The sequence below is a fragment of the Bos javanicus genome, chromosome 1 (assembly GCF_032452875.1).
Source record: "Bos javanicus breed banteng chromosome 1, ARS-OSU_banteng_1.0, whole genome shotgun sequence".
Lineage (NCBI taxonomy): Eukaryota > Metazoa > Chordata > Mammalia > Artiodactyla > Bovidae > Bos > Bos javanicus.
The window spans coordinates 47,230,067-47,250,853 of record NC_083868.1 but is presented as its reverse complement, the minus strand read 5'-3'; the positions used below and the strand labels follow the sequence as shown (position 1 = coordinate 47,250,853).

General features: G+C 36.5%; 1 protein-coding gene across 2 annotated transcripts in view; it reads right to left on the bottom strand.

Annotated features, from left to right (window-relative positions):
• Positions 1-1,295: 1,295 nt before the first annotated feature.
• ZPLD1 (zona pellucida like domain containing 1) overlaps positions 1,296-20,787 on the bottom strand; it is an 83,549-nt gene continuing 64,057 nt past the window's right edge. For both annotated transcript variants that reach the window (XM_061383148.1, XM_061383227.1), the window contains exons 7-12: positions 18,824-18,921; positions 17,330-17,410; positions 13,462-13,633; positions 11,373-11,481; positions 4,415-4,444; positions 1,296-3,774 (exon numbers count right to left, since the gene is read on the bottom strand). In XM_061383148.1, coding sequence (XP_061239132.1) covers positions 3,599-3,774; positions 4,415-4,444; positions 11,373-11,481; positions 13,462-13,633; positions 17,330-17,410; positions 18,824-18,921 — 666 coding nt within the window. In that variant the 3' untranslated portion in view covers positions 1,296-3,598. The remainder of the gene's footprint in view (positions 3,775-4,414; positions 4,445-11,372; positions 11,482-13,461; positions 13,634-17,329; positions 17,411-18,823; positions 18,922-20,787) is intronic.

Here is a 20,787-nt window from a genome sequence, read left to right as displayed (position 1 = left end):
AAGCAGACTGCCCTCCCTAATGTGAGTTGGACCCCATTTATTCAGTTGAAAGTCAGTATAGAACAAAAGTCTATCTCTCCCATGACTAGGAGAAATTCCTCCCTGAAAGGCCCAGGAAGGCCTGATTGCCTTTCTAACTGGGACACTGGTTTAGTCCTTCCTTTAGAAGTGAAACAAGAGCTCTTCTGGGGGCTTGAGCCTGCTGCCTTTCAGACTGGAAACACATCATCGGCTCGCCTGGGTCTCCATCTTGCCCTTTGTAATCTTGGGACTTGTCAGCCTCCATAATAAAGAAAGCCAATTCCTTAAATACATACATCCTATTTGTTCTTTTCCTCTGGAGAACCCTAAAACACCAGCTAATCCTGGTATTTGTTTTGTTTACTACCCAAGTATATATATTTTTTAAATTACAGATTTGGATTGGTTTGTATTAAATGTCTCCCCACTCATAAATAATTGAGGAACTTAATTTTTGAAAGCAATTGATCTATGGTCAGCTTGCTATTTCCCTTATAAATATAAAATGAAAGCAAATGTATGCTAGCCTAATAGCCCCCACTGCCTTGACAGAAGGCTCTCCATCCTGTTACAGCTCTCTCCTGCCAAGTGCTCTGAGAATCCTTCAGACTATGCCTCATGTGTGTTTGCAAACAAATGTCTCCCATATACTTCTCTGCTGCTGTTTTCTAACTTCTAGAAATTCTCTGCCTTACCTTCTCCAGAGGGAATAATGCTCCTTCATGGACCATGATGTCTGTGCTGCTCCCAAAGCTAATTGCCAATAGTTGAGGACCCAGAGAAGTACTCACTTCTGTAAGATTGGATTCTCCCTAAGTGAGGAAAAGGATTTCTCCTCAGCTCTATGTCATATTCCAAAACAAGGAATGACAGCCAGATCCTGACAGAACTGTCATGAGAGACTATGCAACTTTGGGCTGAAGCTGAGTTCCTGTCTTTCCAGTTTTTACTTTCCCCTCAGAATTTCAAAAAAAAAACACAAAACCATAGACTCAGTTTTAATCAGAGCCCAAACTCAAGGTAAAGTATTTCTTTACCCTCGGCTGATCTCATGAATATGCTCCCATCACAGGGCTGCTGAAGCTCAGGGTGGAGAGGGCAGGCTTCATCTCGCCCAGAGCTACTGCCCTTCCCTGTTACATTAGGCAGCTTATTTCAAGTTTAATCTTTCTTAAAGTTGGTAAAAGTAGGAATAAAATGTTGAGAGTAGGACACAATATATTTCCATTATGACTTAAAAACAACACAAGAAATATATCTTAAAAAAATAAAAAACACCCAACAGAAAAGTCACTTTTTAAAAGATATTCATTTACAATTATTTTATTAAACAATCATCTTTTACATGTCATCACACCTTACCCCTGAAGTGCAAAAAACAGTTTGAGGTATTAAAACTGAAGGAATATTTGCACATATTTTGTAAGGTTTTCACACTATAACAACTGGAATATTCAGTATAACTAAATGCTACATATAACTGCAGGTATATAAGAATAAAGTTATTTAAAGCAAACTGGTTTGTCTCATTATAGCTTTGGACCTCACATTCGTGACATTAAAGGTGGCAAAAATAATATGTAATTTAAGTTGCTTGCAAATTGATATGCCCATTATTCTGTTTTAGAGAACAGTGTCTAGAATTTGAAAGGTTAACAACTGAAATGGTAGTCATCCCCAAAGCACAAAAACCAAACTGACAAACCAGTTTCAATGATATAATGTCCTATTCACGGGATTTAATACTTAGATCAATGTCAAGTCATTTACAGTATCTGAAACAGATTTACCAGAATATTCCAATGCTATCCATGTATATGGAGGGTCATATAAATAGCATGGTTCATGCTTTTTCTGTAAGATTTTTCCCTTTATATTAGTAAATAAATTGCTAATACAGACAAAGTTCAGAATGGTTACTTCAATCATTTTGAAGTTAGTTTGAAGTAACATGAGGAAGAGGAGATTGGCTTTTTAAGTCTTAGACTTTGTTATATTGAAGAAATTATCCAGAGACTTTATAGATCCCACTTTCCTCTGATTGTGTCTTTTCCTTGAAAGAGAAAGTTGAGGCAGTTATTACTCTATAGCTAATTAGTGTAATACAAATACTTTTTTCTGAACTGTTCAGGAAAATTGGAAAAAAGGTGTTTTTTGATTTGATAACTGATTTAATTATTAACTTTAGCGCATAGGCACTTCATTTAAAACAAATATAAACTTGCATATTGCTTTGCATCACAAACTTGTTTGGTAAAATTGAGTCCTGAATAATGGGTCACAAATATTAAATAGTAACTAGTCTCTACAGCAGTTTTTACAGTTAAAACACCACTTTGAGTAGCTGCATGTGCTAGGTTTTGGTGTTTATCACTGAGTTGTTTTATTTGCTCCACTGCATGAATAAATTAGACAAAGGAAAGGTTGATTTTTTTCTGTAAGAATATAGGTTTAAAAGTTGGCTTTTTAAAACTTTTTCCAAAACTGATAAAAAATAAAATGCTTCTTGTGGGTTACTATTAGAGGAAAATACTATTTCTGAAAAAGTAGGCCTCCTCCAGACTATATGTTTTCTCTACATGAGAAATTTGTAAGAAAAGAAACATTTTTCCCCCATGCAAACCCCAACAAAGTTCTGCAAAACATATTTAACCTGTTTTCTCTTTGTTCTAGGGAAAGAAAGGAACCTAGGTTGTTAAAAACCCTCATAGGAACACTATGCTTGTGTGTGGGGACAATGTCCTCTCCCACAATTACTGTTTGTTTTCCCACATGATGGTTCCTGAATTAAGAATAATCTGCAGTTGTTGCACAGCTGCAGAAGCAGCTGAGGGGTTTACCTGGGAGCAGAGTGAACACGTGCTGATGTTCTTGCTTGAACCAGGAGAAAACTGATCACAGCTTCTTCTACCAGATGAATAATGATCAAGTGTCACTTAGTATCCTTTAGAGGCTTACAACTACTTTTACTGTTCACTGCAAAAATGGATGCTCCCTCCAGGTTAGGATACATTACCCGAGTTTTTATTTTTGTTTTTTTTAATATATGTTTTCAGACATGGAAATCACCAAAAACGTAGGAGGTCATAGAATGAGAAATTAAATCTCAGGTGTCCAAATTGGCTAATCCAATTAAAACCTATCCCCAAGCTGCAGTTATCTGAATAAAACAAAAAACAACTTTCATTTCAGGACTATATATGCAAATCTAAGTGCCATCACAATAATTTTTAATACTTAGGGGATAAAATGCAACAATTTTTTTTTCCTATGGCCACCTTTTCTCTCCAAAACCAATAATCAAATGAAAATTGAAATGAAATGAAATAATGACAGATCTTGTAAGATCTAAATCCTGAATGTTGTTTGCTTATTGTCAGTATACCCAGAGGTGCCATACAAATAGGGTTGACCACAAACATATGTGACAAAAGTAATATTATCAAAATTCTCTCACTATTGTTATGCTAACAAGCTACACTCTATCCAGCCTGCAAATAAATGCTGGCTGGCATTCAACTGCAGTCACACTGTAGAGTCAGTGAAGCCCTTTCTCGAGAGCTGGGGCCTGTGACAGTCAGTCAAAGACTGGGTTGCGTATGCCATTCAACACCAAACTGGTGGGTGCCTTCCTATGTAACAGGGCCAGTGAGCACAGAAGAAGGGAAAAGCTTATGACTCCCAGAATGACCATTCCTGATATCAGGGCACTGGTGACAGCGTTCAGCTGAAAAGGAGGTTCATTCGGAGAACCTGCAAGTAATAAACACACTCAATAGAAAGGTCCAATATCAGATTTATCTTAACTTATCCAAATTTATACCTGCAAAGCCTCTGTCAGCAGTATCTTGTAGAATAATAGCATCAGACTATGCTACAATAGTAGCATCAGATTATGCTACAATTTATTTGACTTCAATTCATTACCCAAAAGTGTTAGTCACTCAGTCATGTCCAGCTCTTTGTGACTCCATGGCCTGTAGGCCTGCCAGGCTCCTCTGTCCATGGAATTCTCCAGGTAAGAATAATGGATTGGGTAGCCATTCCCTTCTCCAGGGAATTTTCCTGACCTAGGGATTGAACCTGGTCTCCTGCATCGCAGGCAGATTCTTTACAATCTGAGCTACCAGGGAAGCCCAAAGGACTGTACAATTTAGAGGCCTGGTATCCCCTGAGTAGCCAAAAATTTCACTTATAATATGTTATAAAAATTGACCAACAGATTGCATATGAGTTCAGAAATTCTCAGTGAACTGTTATTTAAAATGCAATAAACTTGTAAAACCAGAGCTCATTATATTTAGTTGATGACAGTTTTGCAACTAATTACCAAAAAATACTTAACATTTTTAAAAATTATACTTTCACTTTCAATATATGTTAATTATCTTACCAAGCTGTGAATTGTTGGTCGGTGTCTCATCTGAGGGGAAGAAGAGAGAAATGAAAGTAATATTGTGTCTCCAAATATTTACCAATGTCTAATTCTGTAATTGCTTTTCACCTATATGTCCCCTCACCTTCATCCACAAGCTCCTTGGGAAAGGCAATAATGAAAGTCTCCTAGACTCTCTGCTTTCTCATTTCCTGTTCCACATGTCCAAGATTTCTTCATCTATCCATTCCTCCATATCTATACTCTGACACTACTCTGAGTGTACAAATAAAATCGTACAACATACTATGCTAAATTCTTTCCTGCTGACTTCACTTTATTATTATATCTCTAGTCAGGTTAGTGGGGGAAGTAATTGTTAACATCTACTATTAATACATTTTTTAAAGCCGTATAACCTGCTATTTAATTCTTTTATAGAGAAATATTCATTATTTAGTGCCACTCTATTTTAAGTGATGCTGATTTTTCCATCATATTCTGCAGAAAACATCAAGTTCCCAGAAGATAAATTCATACTTAATAACTAAATGAAAGGAAAACATGACTCTTGAGCTTGAGTTGTAATTATTTGCATTTGTTAAGTAAGAGACTGAAGCTGTTGGTTCTTCACTTTTCCCTGAAAACACAGCAGATGCAGTGACCACTCTCACTTGGTTTCCCAGTTTTTGTTACCCATTTTTTAATCATATAGCAATTAACCCTTGAACTTATACAACAAGTGGATTTTATATTTGTGTTTAAACATGTGGGTGTATATGTGTGCCTGTATTATTTGAATCACAAAGTGTGTGCAGTTGGCTAGTGCTTCTGGAATATAAATATTATTATAATTAATATGTGTGTAATGCCACACAGTATACAAAGTGCTATCTCATATGTTATCACATTTATTTTCATAATTGCCATATGGTTTAGATATTATTGCTACTCCCATTTTACAGATGAAGAAACTTCCATCTGTCACAGCCTTTATAATAAAGTAAACATACACTTAAATAAAAGCTTAGTTTCAGAATCCTTTTCCTAAAATAATATAAACTAGCAAGTGTGAAAAATGTTTTTAGTAAAAAGATAAATATCTCAAGTGACAAAACTCTAGGATTAATATTTGAAACAATTGATGGGAGAAGCTTGTGAGATGTTTATAAAACAGCTGATGGCATTTCTTTTCAAACATATGAGTGTTGGCAGAAATGATGGTTCTGCTGTTTGGTCCTGAAGTACAATGTCCAAAATAAATAGAGCACTCATTCATAGTATTCTTTAAATGGTGTAGTGCATTGTTATAGGACAAATAGAAAAAAATATCAGTTTTCATTATAAGACATGTTTAGGAAAATCCTTACCTCCAACTAACACTATCCTACAAGGACAACTGCTTCTCATGGAAACAGATAGGATTTGCACACTGTGATTAATTGATCCAAAAGATCCATGTTCCCAAAATGAGATGCCTCACTAGGATATGGAAGAGAATATCTAATGCTGTAAAATTCCTTTCTAAAAGTTATTCTTTGTTTAGGAATTACATTTATTTGTTATTTTAAAAAAGGTTTCTCTTAAAGAATGAAAAGCTTCCTGGTATATATCTCAAATTAAGCAAAAGTTCCATGACTGTAATGACCTATTTTTTGCACTTTCAGATTCACAGAAGAAATCAGAATATCCCCTCCTCTTTTACGTTACTACCAGCACTTTTGTAAGAACAACATCCCAGTTGTCACCCAAGAGGACTTGGATGTGGACAAAATCTCCATGTGGAGACAAAAGTGCCGAAGGAGCTACATGCGCTGCAGGTTCCAGGACTCTGAAAAACTGAGGGCATCCTACCTTTGGCAGATGGCTGAAATCAGAATGTGTAACACTTGAATATTGTTTGCAAGTGTACTTGATACTAAATAAGGTCAGAGAGAATAAGGTTATCCATTATCTGCTGTTTCCTGGCATCCTGCAATGTTAGGATCATTGCAATTAAAAGGAAAATCAAAGCTCTGTCTAGAAAGAGGTGGTAGTGATTTTCCAGGAACTTTCTATCACCACACATTTCAGTTTTTTTCTCACACCAACTTGGTCTTACACACTTCTACACTAAAAGTCATCTTATGGAATTTGACCAGATTGGAAATCTAAACCTGGGGAGATCTTCAAAAAAACACATAGCTAGCTGAGGACTCATAGCAGGAAAGTGATAGCAGCAATACCACAGCTGTTTAAAAGCCAGAAGTGGCAGATAAATTGTCATTCTCTGCTTTTCTCTCAGATAAGTAGCTGAAATAGATGGAAAACGTAAACATCTACAAAGCTATATGCAGAATGAATATTCTCCTTTCTTAGCACAAGCAAACTTTTTTTTTTTTAAGTCTTCAATTACCTATGTGGTAAAAGGAACCACATATTTCAAGTTGAGAACCTTGGAAGTTTTTACTCTCCACTGTGTCATGGAGTAGCCATTTCATCTCTACCTTTGAATTCTAAGATCCCCGAGGGCAAAGACTGTGGCCTCTTCTCTGCTTTATTTCCAGTTCCTAGAAGAGTTGCTGTCCATGGAGGGACTAAATAAATAGGCTAGAGTGAATTATTCCCTATCCATGAAACTCAATGACCCTAGTTTAACAAGTGTTTGGCTTGGACTTCTCCACAGGAATTTATATTTTAAAAAATTAGGTACTATTGTTTTTCAGTGATTGTACCTTTAAATTTCCAGAATTGTACCCCATGATAAGCATTTCCCTACCAAATAATTATAGCCTTTTAGAGCCTAAAATAAGAACATTTCATGAACTTTGAGGATTTTGAATTCTGAGGATGTATATAATTTTCTAAATCAGCTAACAAAAGATAAACAATATTGGGTAAAAAACAACCAGAATGGATTTGATTTCATTAAAATACAAACAAGACAGAAGTTCTGAGGTTTAACAACTTTTTAAACTTGATCCAAGACAGATGTCTATGGGAAGGAGTGGTTCAATGAGTAAACAGAGCAAAAATTCCAAGTATCAGAGAACTCTAAAGAGAGGAAATCATGCCTGAAATTAGACTTGCTTTTGAAAGTCACAGGATCTGCAGAGAGAAATTCTAGCTGAACTAAGGTAAAAAATAAAGTGAAACTCAGGGAATAAGGTATCCCTGATCATTAAGCTGGACATTTAATTTATATAGAATTTGCCGGTGGATGGATATGGCTTGATTTTTGAGTTGCATTTGTTGTTTAGTTCCTAAGTCATGTCTGACTCTTTTGCGACCCCATGTGCTGTAGCCCACCAGGCTCCTCTAGCCATAGGATTTCTCAGGCAGGAATACTAGAGTAGGTTGCCATTTCCTTCTCCAGAGTCTACAGTGTTTACATGGAATTAAAGTTTTTTAATTGTAAGGATATTATAGTATTATAGCAAAAACATTATTATACATGGTCCTCTAGGTAGTGAGGCCACCATGATATCCAAATAAAGACCATCCTACTGTTATTTATCAAAATCATGATAAATAAATCCACAGAGAGTGAGAGAGAAATGAAGTTTAAACATGACCCTGTGGAGCTGTACCAATAGAGAGACCAAGGTGACTAAGAGAAAATCTTAGTGCTTTGGGAAATAAATGTCATCTCTGAGGTGGAAATAAGTCTCAGTTGGAAAGGAAGAAATTCAGGCATGACATCAGATGTACTGTTATCAAAAGCTTTAGTTCTTTGAGGTTTTAACATAGATATTTTGGATGACTAGACATGATATGGGTGAAACTTATAAACCTGGATAGCTGGTTAGCTACAGTAGGAATAGAAACTGCTACTTGGATTTGGATATCTTAATAATTTTGATCTGTTTTTAAAATTATATTATACTGAAAGTGAAAGTGTTAGTCACTCAGTCATGTCCAACTCTTTGGGACCCTATGGACTCTACCAGGCTTCTCTATCCATGGGATTCTCCAGGCAAGAATACTGAAATGGGTTGCCATTTCCTCCTCCAGGGAATCTTTCCAACCCAGGGATTGAAACTGGGTGTCCTGCATTGCAGGAGGATTTTTTACCACTGAGCCAGCAGAGAAGCCCTATATTATAATTGCAAATTATTTAAAATTTGTTATCATTAGTTTGATTTGATCCATGTAAGAAAGAAGCAAGGAGGTTAATAAGGAAGAAAGTAATCCACTTTCCTACATCTCAACATCCGCAGAGAGATGTGATTTTCAAGGTTCTTTTCTTACAACAAACTGAAATGCTCTATAGAAATAAGAATATTTTTCTTCGTGCCTACTCAAAAGCATTCATAATTATTGGCAATAAGAACTGAGTTTCCATGCAGCATAACTCTATGAGCTATTTCTGACAGCTAGAGATAAGAATTGGGCCTCTGACAAACCACAAACCAGTCATTTTCAAACCATTCAAAATATTCCAAATTATCAAGGAGGATGAACTAAGTTTGAAATTTTATATTTAATAAATTCATGAATTTTTTAAATGGCCTATTAGTTTGTTTGCTTTTTTTAATTACTAATATGTCTACACAAACACAAAGAAGTAAATAATTAAAGCAATTATCTGGATTTTTCAGAACCAAGTGACTTTTTTCCTAATTATCTCTTTCAGATGAAACTTTCTTTTCACTTTGGGATAGGAGGTATGGGAGAAAAGGTAAAGATAATCTAATTGAAACATAATAATAACCTATGCCTAATATAAAATGGAGAAAAATGATTACCATATAATCCAAATCAGAACTCCACTTTTCTTTTTAGACAAATTTAGAACAATAGAGTTAGATAGAATCTGAAAGTCCACTTTTTCAAACCTTTTATTTTAAAAATAAAGAAATAAAGAAACATTTTCCCAGGGAAGTGAAGTAATATCCCAAGTCCTACATCTTATTAGGACATAAGCTGAACTAGAACCAATTTTTCAGACTTCAGTGTGTGTTACTTATAATGCATGTCTGTTTCATCCAACTCAGCAGTCCCCAAACTTTTGGCACCAGGGACCAGTTTCATTGAAGACAATTTTTCCATGGACCATGGTTGGAATAGGAGCATGGTTTCTGGATGAGTCAAGAGAAATACATTTATTGTGTACTTTATTTTTATTATTATTATATCAGCTTTACCTCAGATCTACTTCAGGCATTAGATCCCAGAGGCTGGGGAATCCTGATCCAAGTAATTCTGGATGTCTCTGGGTTCACATTCATAAAAGCAGTATCCCTTTGGAGAGTGTTTGTAAGTGTATGTGTATGGACGCACATGCACAGATAATTGTATATATGAGAATGTATTATATAAACAACTGTGGCCATTAGATTCAAGAGCACAAATGTGTGTACTGGTAGGGGTATTTACATACTATTGCTATTCAGGATCCTGGAAGGAAGCAATTGGTATTCAAACTGGTAATTTAAGGAGATTTAATAGGACAGTCCTTCTAGTCAAGGCTATGGTTTTTCCAGTGGTCATGTATGGATGTGAAAGTTGGACTGTGAAGAAAGCTGAGCGCCGAAGAATTGGTGCTTTTGAACTGTGGTGTTGGAGAAGACTCTTGAGAGTCCCTTAGACTGCAAGGAGATCCAACCGGTCCATTCTCAATACTGGATGCTTGGGGCTAGTGCACTGGGACGACCCAGAGGGATGGTATGGGGAGGGAGGAGGGAGGAGGGTTCAGGATGGGGAGCACATGTATACCTGTGATGGATTCATTTTGATATTTGGCAAAACTAATACAATTATGTAAAGTTTAAAAATAAAATAAAATTAAAAAAAAAAAAAAAGATCAGCTCTGGGTGTTCTTTGAAAGGAATGATGCTAAAGCTGAAACTCCAGTACTTTGGCCACCTCATGTGAAGAGTTGACTCATTGGAAAAGACCCTGATGTTGGGAGGGATTGGGGGCAGGAGGAGAAGGGGACGACAGAGGATGAGATGGCTGGATGGCATCACCGACTCGATGGACATGAGTTTGGGTGAACTCCGGGAGTTGGTGATGGACAGGGAGGCCTGGCGTGCTGCAATTCATGGGGTCACAAAGAGTCGGACACGACTGAGCAACTGAACTGAACCGACTAGGACAATTTATAAAGATGGGGGCTTCCCTGATAGCTCAGTTGGCAAAGAATTGCCTGCAATGTGGGAGACCCTGATTTGATTCCTGGGTTGGGGAAAATCCCCTGGAGAAGGGATAGGCTACCTACTCCAGTGTTCTTGGGCTTAACGTGTGGCTCAGCTGGTAAAACATCTGCCTGCAATGTGGGAGACCTGGGTTCAATCCCTAGGTTGGGAAGATCCCCTGGAGAAGGGAAAGGATACTCACTCCAGTATTCTGGCATGGAAAATTCCATGAACAATCCATGGGGTCGCAAAGAGTAGGACAGGACTGAGAGATTTTCACTTCACTCACTTTATAAAGATGGAGGGAATTCACAAGAGAAAGTCAAGTTACTAGGACTATGGGTTAAAGGGAGAGATTCCAGAACTCTGAGAGAGTAGTTGAATGGAGACTGTTGTCTGGTGGGAGCCATGTGAACCTCACACCCATCCTCTGACAGCGCCACCTATGGGTCTAGTCCAACCAGAAACTATACTTGGCAAGGCATCCATCCAGCGGATGCAGTTCACAGAGATAAGTGTTTTAGGTCAGAGAGGGGCTGGGAAGGGCAGAGTAGATCTGGATGGGCAAATGAAACATGTCCAGAAGCGTACTGTGTGTGTGTGTTTGTGTATGTGTGTGTGTGTTTGTGTATGTGTGTGTGTATGTGTGAAGGGAAATGTGGTAAAGACAATATTGCCCTTTGTGAGTCAGTTGAATAAAGAGGAAACTACCATGAAATTAAAGTTGTCTAGCAATTTATCTTGTCTCACAGTTAATTAATGCTATTTAGGAACTATTTTGAGTTATGCCTATAAGCCAAAGAACAAGCCATTTTGGAACCATCTATTACTACACACAAAAGGAGGCGCACTCTTACCACTCCGAGTAATGATGGGACCCGCAGAGAGTACGGCGTTTCCAGAAATACTCTGGGGATTCAGAGTGGTCCTCCTCCCCACATCTCGCCTTTCTCTGTGGCCGCAAACCTAAGGAGTTAATGAAAAGAAGTGAAATTCCACACCAGCACTAAATTGGTTCTTTATGGCCATTTGGAAAGCAGATTCTTTTAGAAGAGATACCACATGTTTAATTTTATTCAGTTACTTCTGTGCATTTAATTACTTTGCATATAACTGCTACAGTTTCTTATCCTGGCTTAGGCCACATTTCTTATTTCCTTCTGATGTAATTGTGCATCGCCTCATTAATTTACATAGCTCAACAGCTCTCCTGAAAAAGAGATGTGTTTATCAAACTTTTCTACTTTTATTTCTCTCAAGCCTTTAATAAATTTTTCCCTGAAAAATTGGTCAGCACAGAGCCAAGGAAATGCAGACTCTTCATTTAACCCCACCTGATACAGAATGAATATAATCAATGATTGTAAAGAAATACATGAATTTGAGCACACATATAAACACATTAAAGCTTGTTGTTGTTCAGCCGCTCAGTCATGCCTAACTCTTTGTGACCCCATGGACTGCAGCACCCAAGGCTTCCCTTGTCTTTCACCATCTCCCAGAGCTTGCTCAAACTCATGTCCATTGAGTTAGTGATGCCATCCAAACATCTCGTCCTCTGTTGTCCCCTTCTCCTGCCTTCAATCTTTCCCAGCATCAGAGTCTTTTCCAATGAGTCAGCTCTTTGGATCAGGTGGCCAAAGTATTGGAGCTTCAGCCTCAGCATCAATCCTTCCAATGAATAGCCAGGATTGATTTCCTTTAGGATTAACTGGTTGGATCTCCTTGCAGTCCAAGGGACTCTCAAGAGTCTTCTCCAACACCACAGTTCAAAAGCATCAACTCTTCAGCACTCAGCTCTCACATTCATATATGACTACTGAAAAAAACATAGCATTGACTATACAGACATTAAAGCTATTTTAAATCAAAAAAAATGGCTGCATTTTTCTCAGGTTAATATTGAGTTTGTGTGTGTATTCTCAGTCATTTAGTCATGTCAAACTCTCCAATCCTATGGACTGTAGCCCACCAAGCTCCTCTGCCCAGGGAATTTTCCAGGCAAGAATACCAGATTGGCTTGCCATTATTTAATCCATGTTAATATTGGTATGATCCTAGAGGGCCTATCAGAAATAGAATTTTATTTCTTCACTAGTAAATGGGTGTATATTTTAGTGGCAGCTATATGAGCTTCCCTAGTGGCTCAGATAGTAAAGAATCTGCCTGCAATGCTGGAGACCCAGGTTTCAATCCCTGGATAGGCAAGACCCCCTGAAAAAGGAAATGGCCACTCATTCCAGTAATTTTGCATGGAGAACTCTATGGACAGAGGAGTTTACTGGGCTACAGCCCATGGGATTGCAGAGTCGAACATGACTGAGTGACTAACAGATATGTAGTACAGATCCACATCTTTTATAGTTTTTATCTTTTAATACCAGGGATTCCCTGGCCATCTGGTCAATCAACCTTTCTAGTGCCAGTGCTGCCCCCACCACAGGCTTGCCCATCATCCTCTGATCTGCTCCGTAGCCCTACTGAGACTGGAAGTTCGCAGGTTACTCTGTTTCTTGTGTCTGTGCTTTGACCATCCTTTGGTGTAGAATGTCTCTGTCTTCAAAATCACATCTCTTCAATCAAGTCTCTCATCTTCTTCTGTTTCACCTCTCTCACAATGATGAATAGTGCCTTTTGCTACAATGCATATATATGTCTGCCTTTGCATCATAACATTTTGTCATATTTTATTCCTTGACTATCTCATGCTTCTAACAATTAAGCTAATTAAATTCAGAATTCATGCACGCATCTCTGTATTCCCAGTATAATGCTTGGCACAAAGTAGGTATTCAAGATATCTTTACTGGATGAATGAAAAAATTGTACTTCAAACTATCTGACCTGATGCATATTCACTTTCTATGTAGAAATAAGTTCCTAACACTTGATAACCTTCAGCTTAGTTTAATACAACAGTTCAGAATAAAGTTATCAAAAACCTACTGGCATGAGGAAGGGGCAGTCATCAGATCTGCAGAGCTTGGTAACGCAGTGCAGGAAGACAGTAGACATTTTCTGATTCTTGTGTTTCACAAATCGGAACACTTCAAAAGAAAAGCGGCCCCGCTGGCTTCTGCCGTTTTCAATGACGGTAGTTTGAGGATCTTTGTCACAGCTGCATGTTAGAGAAAGTGACAACAATTAATACTGGAAAGTAAGAACCCACCATGGCTTGTACATTAATTTCTGCAATATTAAGAGGGTTTCCCCAGCACCCATTACATTAAGAGCTAACAAAATTATGCCGTGTTACAGATTTGTAATAGGAAAACAAGCTAACTCAACAGAGGTAGGAGTGACATAGTTCATAAAATTTAAACAAATCAGTTTATGATTACAATATTTCTGCCAAATTTTAGAGGAATCACACCCTTATATGTTGAAAAATCCAAACAGCATAAAATATACAAAGTAAAACATCTATCTTTGCCCTTGGCCATGCCCTTGCACGCCCACACACAAACCTGCCTGAGGTGATCTCACATGTTACTGCAGCCTCACAGGACATAACGCAAGTAGAAACAGAAGCCATATTCTCAATGTTCCCCTCTTCTTAAACAAATCATAGCAAACTCTCTATATTGTTTTGTATCTTGCCTTTTTATAGTTTAACAATGTAACTTAGAGATCTCTCTGTATCAATAGAGACCCTCCTTCATCTTTTCTCACAGTTGTATACTATTTCATCATGCACATGTGCCGGAGTTGACAAAACCTGTGTCCCATGTATATTTCCTTGCTTTGTTTTGAATCTTTTGAATTTTACAAATAATAATGAACAGCATTACAATGCATCATTTGGAAAATGTGCAGGGTTATCTACACAATATGTCTGTAAGGATCATTCAACAGACTTTGCGATATTGCCCTAAGTATTGCCACATTTTGTACTGTCCCAGTAATGTATAAAAAATACTTAATTTCCCTCAGAGCTATATCAACAAAGTATATGCATAAAATTCTGGATTACTCCCTATTTGACAGGGACAATAAACCATCATCATGTAATATTATTTCAGCTTTTTGTTAGTGTGAATGGATATGTGCATTTATCATATATATTAGAGCCATTCGTATTTCTTTATCTGAAATTTGTTTATGTTTTTTGCCCAAATTTTAATTGTATTATTGGCCTTTCCTTTCTGATTCCTTTAAATCCTTGGTTTTTAAGAAATGTGGTTCCTTGTTTGTTATATAAATTGTGAATTGTTTTACTTTGTTGCTTGGCTTTGGCCAGTCCTCACTGTGTGTGTGTGTCTGTGTGTGCATGTGCCTATGTACATATGTTTGAGAAATTTTATTTTTATATAATTTAATTTTAAATGTTTTATTTTATGGCTTCTAGTATGTGGGCTAAAGATGATTTTCCATACTCCAAAGTTCTAATGATATTTTGCATTTTCTCTCCCATCACTTTTAAATCTGTAGTTTTTACATTTAAATTAATAATCCATTTAAAGTTTATCATGGTATAATGAGCAAAGTACAGATCTCATACTTTATTTTTCTTATGATTATCTACTGCCCTGCACTGTTTTTAAAACTCTCTGTCAATCCCACTGATTTGCATATTATCGCACTCTATTGGGATTTCTTTGGAAGGAATGATGCTAAAGCTGAAACTCCAGTACTTTGGCCACTTCATGCGAAGAGTTGACTCATTGAAAAAGACTCTGATGCTGGGAGGGATTGGGGGCAGGAGGAGAAGGGGAAGACAGAGGATGAGATAGCTGGATGGCATCACTGACTCGATGGACGTGAGTCTGAGTGAACTCCGGGAGTTGGTAATGGACAGGGAGGCCTGGCGTGCTGTGATTCATGGGGTCGCAAAGAGTTGGACACGACTGAGCGACTGAACTGAACTGACTGATCACCTAATAAATGACCATGCTTTGGATCTATTTTCAACTGAGTATTGTAAATTTTTATCTACGTGTCTAGCCTCACATAATATCATACTTCTTAATAACTTTAGAGTGTCTATTAACTGCAGCCTCTGGTAGTATCATATCCTTCTCATTTCCTTGTAGATTTCCCCCTTTGTTTTGTATTTTATAAATTTTTTGTTCATCTGTTTTTTCTCGATTCAGTTAGCTTATGATTCTCTGTCCTTGTAGGTGTGCATTTCTCCAGGCTGTTTCTAGGTTCTACGGCACTGGCACCCTCAGCATTCACTTTTCTTCCCCACTTCTCCTGCCACCTCTTCCCACACCACTTCCTCCCAGCCTTTTCCTATACTGTATGTTTTGGTCTTATTAACTAATTTTATCAACACTAACAAATATTTTGTAATTTCTAGGTTTTCTTTTCGTCCTAATCTCACTGAAAATGTCATTTGGGGAACCATTTCGGTCTCTATAGTTTCCAAGAAGAAAACTGAAAGAACTAAGCTGAAACCATAGTCATACTAGAAGTCTAACGATCATATTCCAGATTATAATATGCAATGATTATAGAAATTGTGAAATTTCTATAGATTATAGAAAAACAAAAATGTCAAAGCAAAATGATCCACAATCTCATTGTGCATACATAACCATGGTGAATCTTTGGATGTATTAATATTTCCTTACACTCTTTTCTATAATATATAAATGAGGTCAATTGTACAATTGTGTATGCTAATTCTTTCATTTCATATTTTAATACATTTAAATTGTAAACAACCACATATTTATAAAGATAGGACTATCGAGAAGACAGAAGGGAAAGAGATAAAATAGAACAAATCTTTTTTTATATTTTATAAATAACTTTGTGTGATTATAATGCCTACGTGAGCTTTCAACTTGCTGCTTCTCCATAATTCGCCTACCCCTTTCCTTGCTGCTGAACATGCAGTTGGTTCCTATTTTTACTATTCTAAATAGCACTGATAGACAAGAAGATGATAAATACTTTTAGAATATGCTTCCTAACTCACAAATGTAGAATCAAAAGATATGAAATCTTTTAAGAATTTTTTTTAAGGATATTGTTTCCCAAAAATGTTAACCAAATGAACACTTCCAGCAATAGGATGAGTGTCAGTTTGATCATACACTCTGAGTAGCACCTTAACCTTGATTAACCAATAAAATTTATTCTTTTGATTTCCCATCATATTATTCCCATCATGTGTCAATAAGCAGCAGTGATCAGAGCCAACTGTATTTTATAAGCATGATTAGAAGCCATTGCTTGACTCTCAAGTCTGTTCTCCTGTCAGATAAAAAAGCTGAAAAGGAACTAGGATGATTGAATGTTTTTATGATCCATGTCCCTTTTTCCCAAATGTAGATTACGTTCAGTCTATCACTGTCTATTGGGGAATGAAGTCAAAGTTATTGCATCTGATTTTAAAAAAAAAAAAAGTGGTAGGTTTTCATTTTAAATGCTGATAAATGAAGAAAAGCATTATGGGGTCTAAATTATCTAGACCATTACTTTAATTTTACTCTCCTTTTGACATACCATGAGACAGTCTAGTTTCATAAAAATAGTCACTGCCTTTCTCTTATTGCCAATAATCTCTTAACCATGCTTTTCCTAAGACAATGAAATATTCCCGTATGACCTAAACATGAATAAAACATCTTTGATGTGCCAAACTTACTTGTAACTTTCATCCAACAATAGCCCTTTCAGCATTTCATGTTGAAAACTGTTCTCCACTTTTACACTTCCAACTATATTTTAATTTTTGTTCAGAATGTTCAGAACTTTAAATTTAAAAGCTATAAAAGTACCTTGCAATTCATCTGTCTTCAATTTTCTATTGGAATTATCTACAATTGAATTATTGCTATCAATACAAGACTTAGACACCTACCTAAGGAAGAGATCATATCGAGTATCATCATTTGGGTTCCCTGATGGGGTCGTGTAGCAATAATCCATTAAGACATTCCATCTGCAAGGAAAAGGAAGAATAATCTAGAGTCAGAGTCTCCTTTGGATATTAGTTATTAACCCAAAGGAAGTAGATATTCACAAACATTTACTCCAGGGAATATAGTTGTTTACCTAATTATTTCCTGAGACTTCTAGTTTAATAAAATGTTCTCCTAAACTCAGAATGTTTAAAAGTCTGCAACAGATTGCCATTGCACATCAACTATCACATAAAACCAAGAACAGAAATGCCAAGAAGACAAAAAGGGAGAAGGCAAAGTAGAACCAAATTTCTCAAGACCACCAATCTCTTCAGGATGCAAAGTTTAAATAATAATATATGAGAAGCCCAAAATAAATCATATGCATGTTACAATTTTTTATTAAGGTAGAACTGGATCTTTACTTTTGAATTTCCTTTCAATTTTGATCATCCTGGATTTTCTAAGAATCAGATGAAATGACTTATTTGGTTATTTTGAAGAGATGTTTCTGGGGATTGTTAAATATATTTGTGGGCCAGAGTTCTTTTGTTGTTTTAAATAAACATTTATTGAATATTAGCACAAACATAGGATGGCTTCCCCTGTGGCTCAGCAATTAAGAATCCACCTGTAAAGCAGAAAATGCAGGAGATGCAGGTGCAATTCCTGGGTCAGGAAGATCCCTTGGATGAAGGCATGGCAATCCATTCCAGTATTCTTTCCTGGAGAATCCCATGAACAGAGGAGCTTGGTGGGCTATAGTCCACAGGGTCACAAAGAGTCGGACATGACTAGAGCAATTGAGCACGCAGACACACACACATAGAAAATGTGTACATAGAAAATGTACAGACCACGTGTTCACAAAATTACTGTATCTGACTAATCACCTTTCAATGAAAAAGCAGAATATTCTGGTATCCCAGAGCTCTCCCCATGCCCTCTTCCCATCACTATCTCTCCTTCTTTAAGGGAAAAAATGTTATTTTCCAATTAATGACTTAAAGTATCACCCTTTAATCCTATAATTTATTTCTATTTATTAGGCATTCCTAAATGATGCGGCAATGACAATATTTTTTTTGTGAATAAGCTAACTTTATGATTCATCAGGCTTTGCTGCTGCTAAGTCGCTTCAGTCGTGTCCAACTCTGTGCAACCCCATAGACGGCAGCCCACCAGGCTCCCCCGTCCCTGGGATTCTCCAGGCAAGAACACTGGAGTGGGTTGCCATTTCCTTCTCCAATGCATGAAAATGAAAAGTGAAAGTGAAGTCGCTCAGTCATGTCTGACTCTTCGAGATCCCATGGACTGCAGCCTACCAGGCTCCTCCTTCCATGGGATTTTCCAGGCAAGAGTATTGGAGTGGAGTGCCATTGCCTTCTCCAACATCAGGCTTTAGGCAGCCAAAATGTATTAACCAACAAAAGATGGGAGCTTGAAATTACCTGCCATCCAGATTAGTGGCTTGTACAGCTGCAAATACTTTGGTTTTCAAAGGTAGTCCTATACTTGGGATAATTAACTGCTGATTGTAGGTCGAATCCTAATAATAAAAAATAAATAAGCAATTAACCCGTCATTGCCTTCCCAACAACAGCACGTTTACTTAAGACAATAATGGCCTATTAAAAAAAAGAGAGAGCAAATCAACATAAATTTACTGAACCATCTCCTAAAAGGACCTAGTTAATCCTCTAGTTTTTGGCAGAACTGTTCTTAAATCATATCCAAGTAACAAACTCACTTCCATGCATAAATCTTTTCATGTCCATAGTTTATCATTTATGATGATTTATGTTCAATGTATTTAAATTACATGCAATGGTTACTAGTAAGAGGTTAGTATTTAGTTTGGCTAATATTCAACTATCACTATTCAGTTTATTTAATTCATATTTCATTTATTTAAATTACATTAGTAGCTAATATTCAGTTTATTTAAATTATATCTGCTTCAGTTTAAGCCCTTTGCCACTGGAGTTGTAAATCTTTATACTCTTAATAATCTCTCATTAACCCAAAGTCACTTATCTCGCAATTTTAAATTACAATAATTTAACTGAAAACAAAAACAAAAAAGGGACCAGTGTGTTCTCCAAGTTGCCAAAAATGCATGCCATGGAATTCCTGTGCTAGATAACGTGGTGAGGACTTACAGAAGGGTGTCTTAGGGCTTAATTTTTACCTTTTACTGTTAGTTTAGATCAATTCTGCAGAGCTTATTTATATAATTCCCCAATTTACAGTAGATTAAGGCAGTAAATTAGAAATTGATAGTAAAGAAAAGCAGAAAAAAAAATGAAGAATAAAGAAGAAACTCAAAATCTAAGTTGTCAAATCATTTATCATGGAGGCAAATTGTTTCCCCCAAATTTAGTAACTCTGAAGATAAAGCTATTTTGCAGCAAAGGGAAATATTTAATGAAATCTCAGTATCATCAAGCAAAGGCGGAATACAGAGCTCACTCTGTTTCAGAAGGCTGGGAAGAAACAACAGATACCGAATTTTGAAACTTAACGCAGTAGTAACTTGGATGCTTCACTTTTGAAAGGGTTGTATTCATGTGGAGCATTTCATTCCCAAATTAAGCCTGATAAGTGAGGGATTATTTGCTGTACTTATTTTCTAGATTTCTGTGATAAATGATAACAGCTCCTCTAACCATTTCTCATAGGTAGTATTTTTAATTAATTCTCTTCCTGGCTCCCTTTTCCAACTTCTTCAAGTTATACACACTTCATCGACTATTATGGCTCATTCATCTTGTACTTGCATCAGTATTGTCCCAAAGGATATTACTTCATTTTTTTTTTACAAATATTATACTACAAAGTCATTTGCAAATGATATGACTCAGCTATGGTTTAATCTTAATTATCACCTTTTTCTTCTAAAATTCTTCTAAACAGTAATGTTTAGATTTTATTTTGTATAGTTGCCTTACTCCTGTTAGTAAATATTGTCCCTAAAATCAATGATATTTATTGTAGATTTTTTCTTCAACTTTAAAAATAATTCATAATTACCATAGCACAGTTTTAGATTTACTCTGTTTCTTTATCTGCTCAGAAGACACTATTACTTAGGTGCAATTCAAATTCAAAATCATCCTCACTTAATTTCCACAGAGAAGAAAACTAATATATTTATACTATGTAAGAATAAGGGCCAAGGTCAACTCGAAGTAAACTGCACATATTGAAATCACAAAATCAATAAATGTCATTTTTTTACAGGTAAAATTTTCATAAGTACATTCAATGAATCCCATAACACACAGAAATAATTGTACTGAATCCATATTCAGTACAACTTTTCCTTTTCAAATAGCTAACCACAGAATAAGAGTAGTAGGTGAATAATATAACTTTTTGTAATTCCCAAGGGTTAGAAATCAAAACCTTTGCA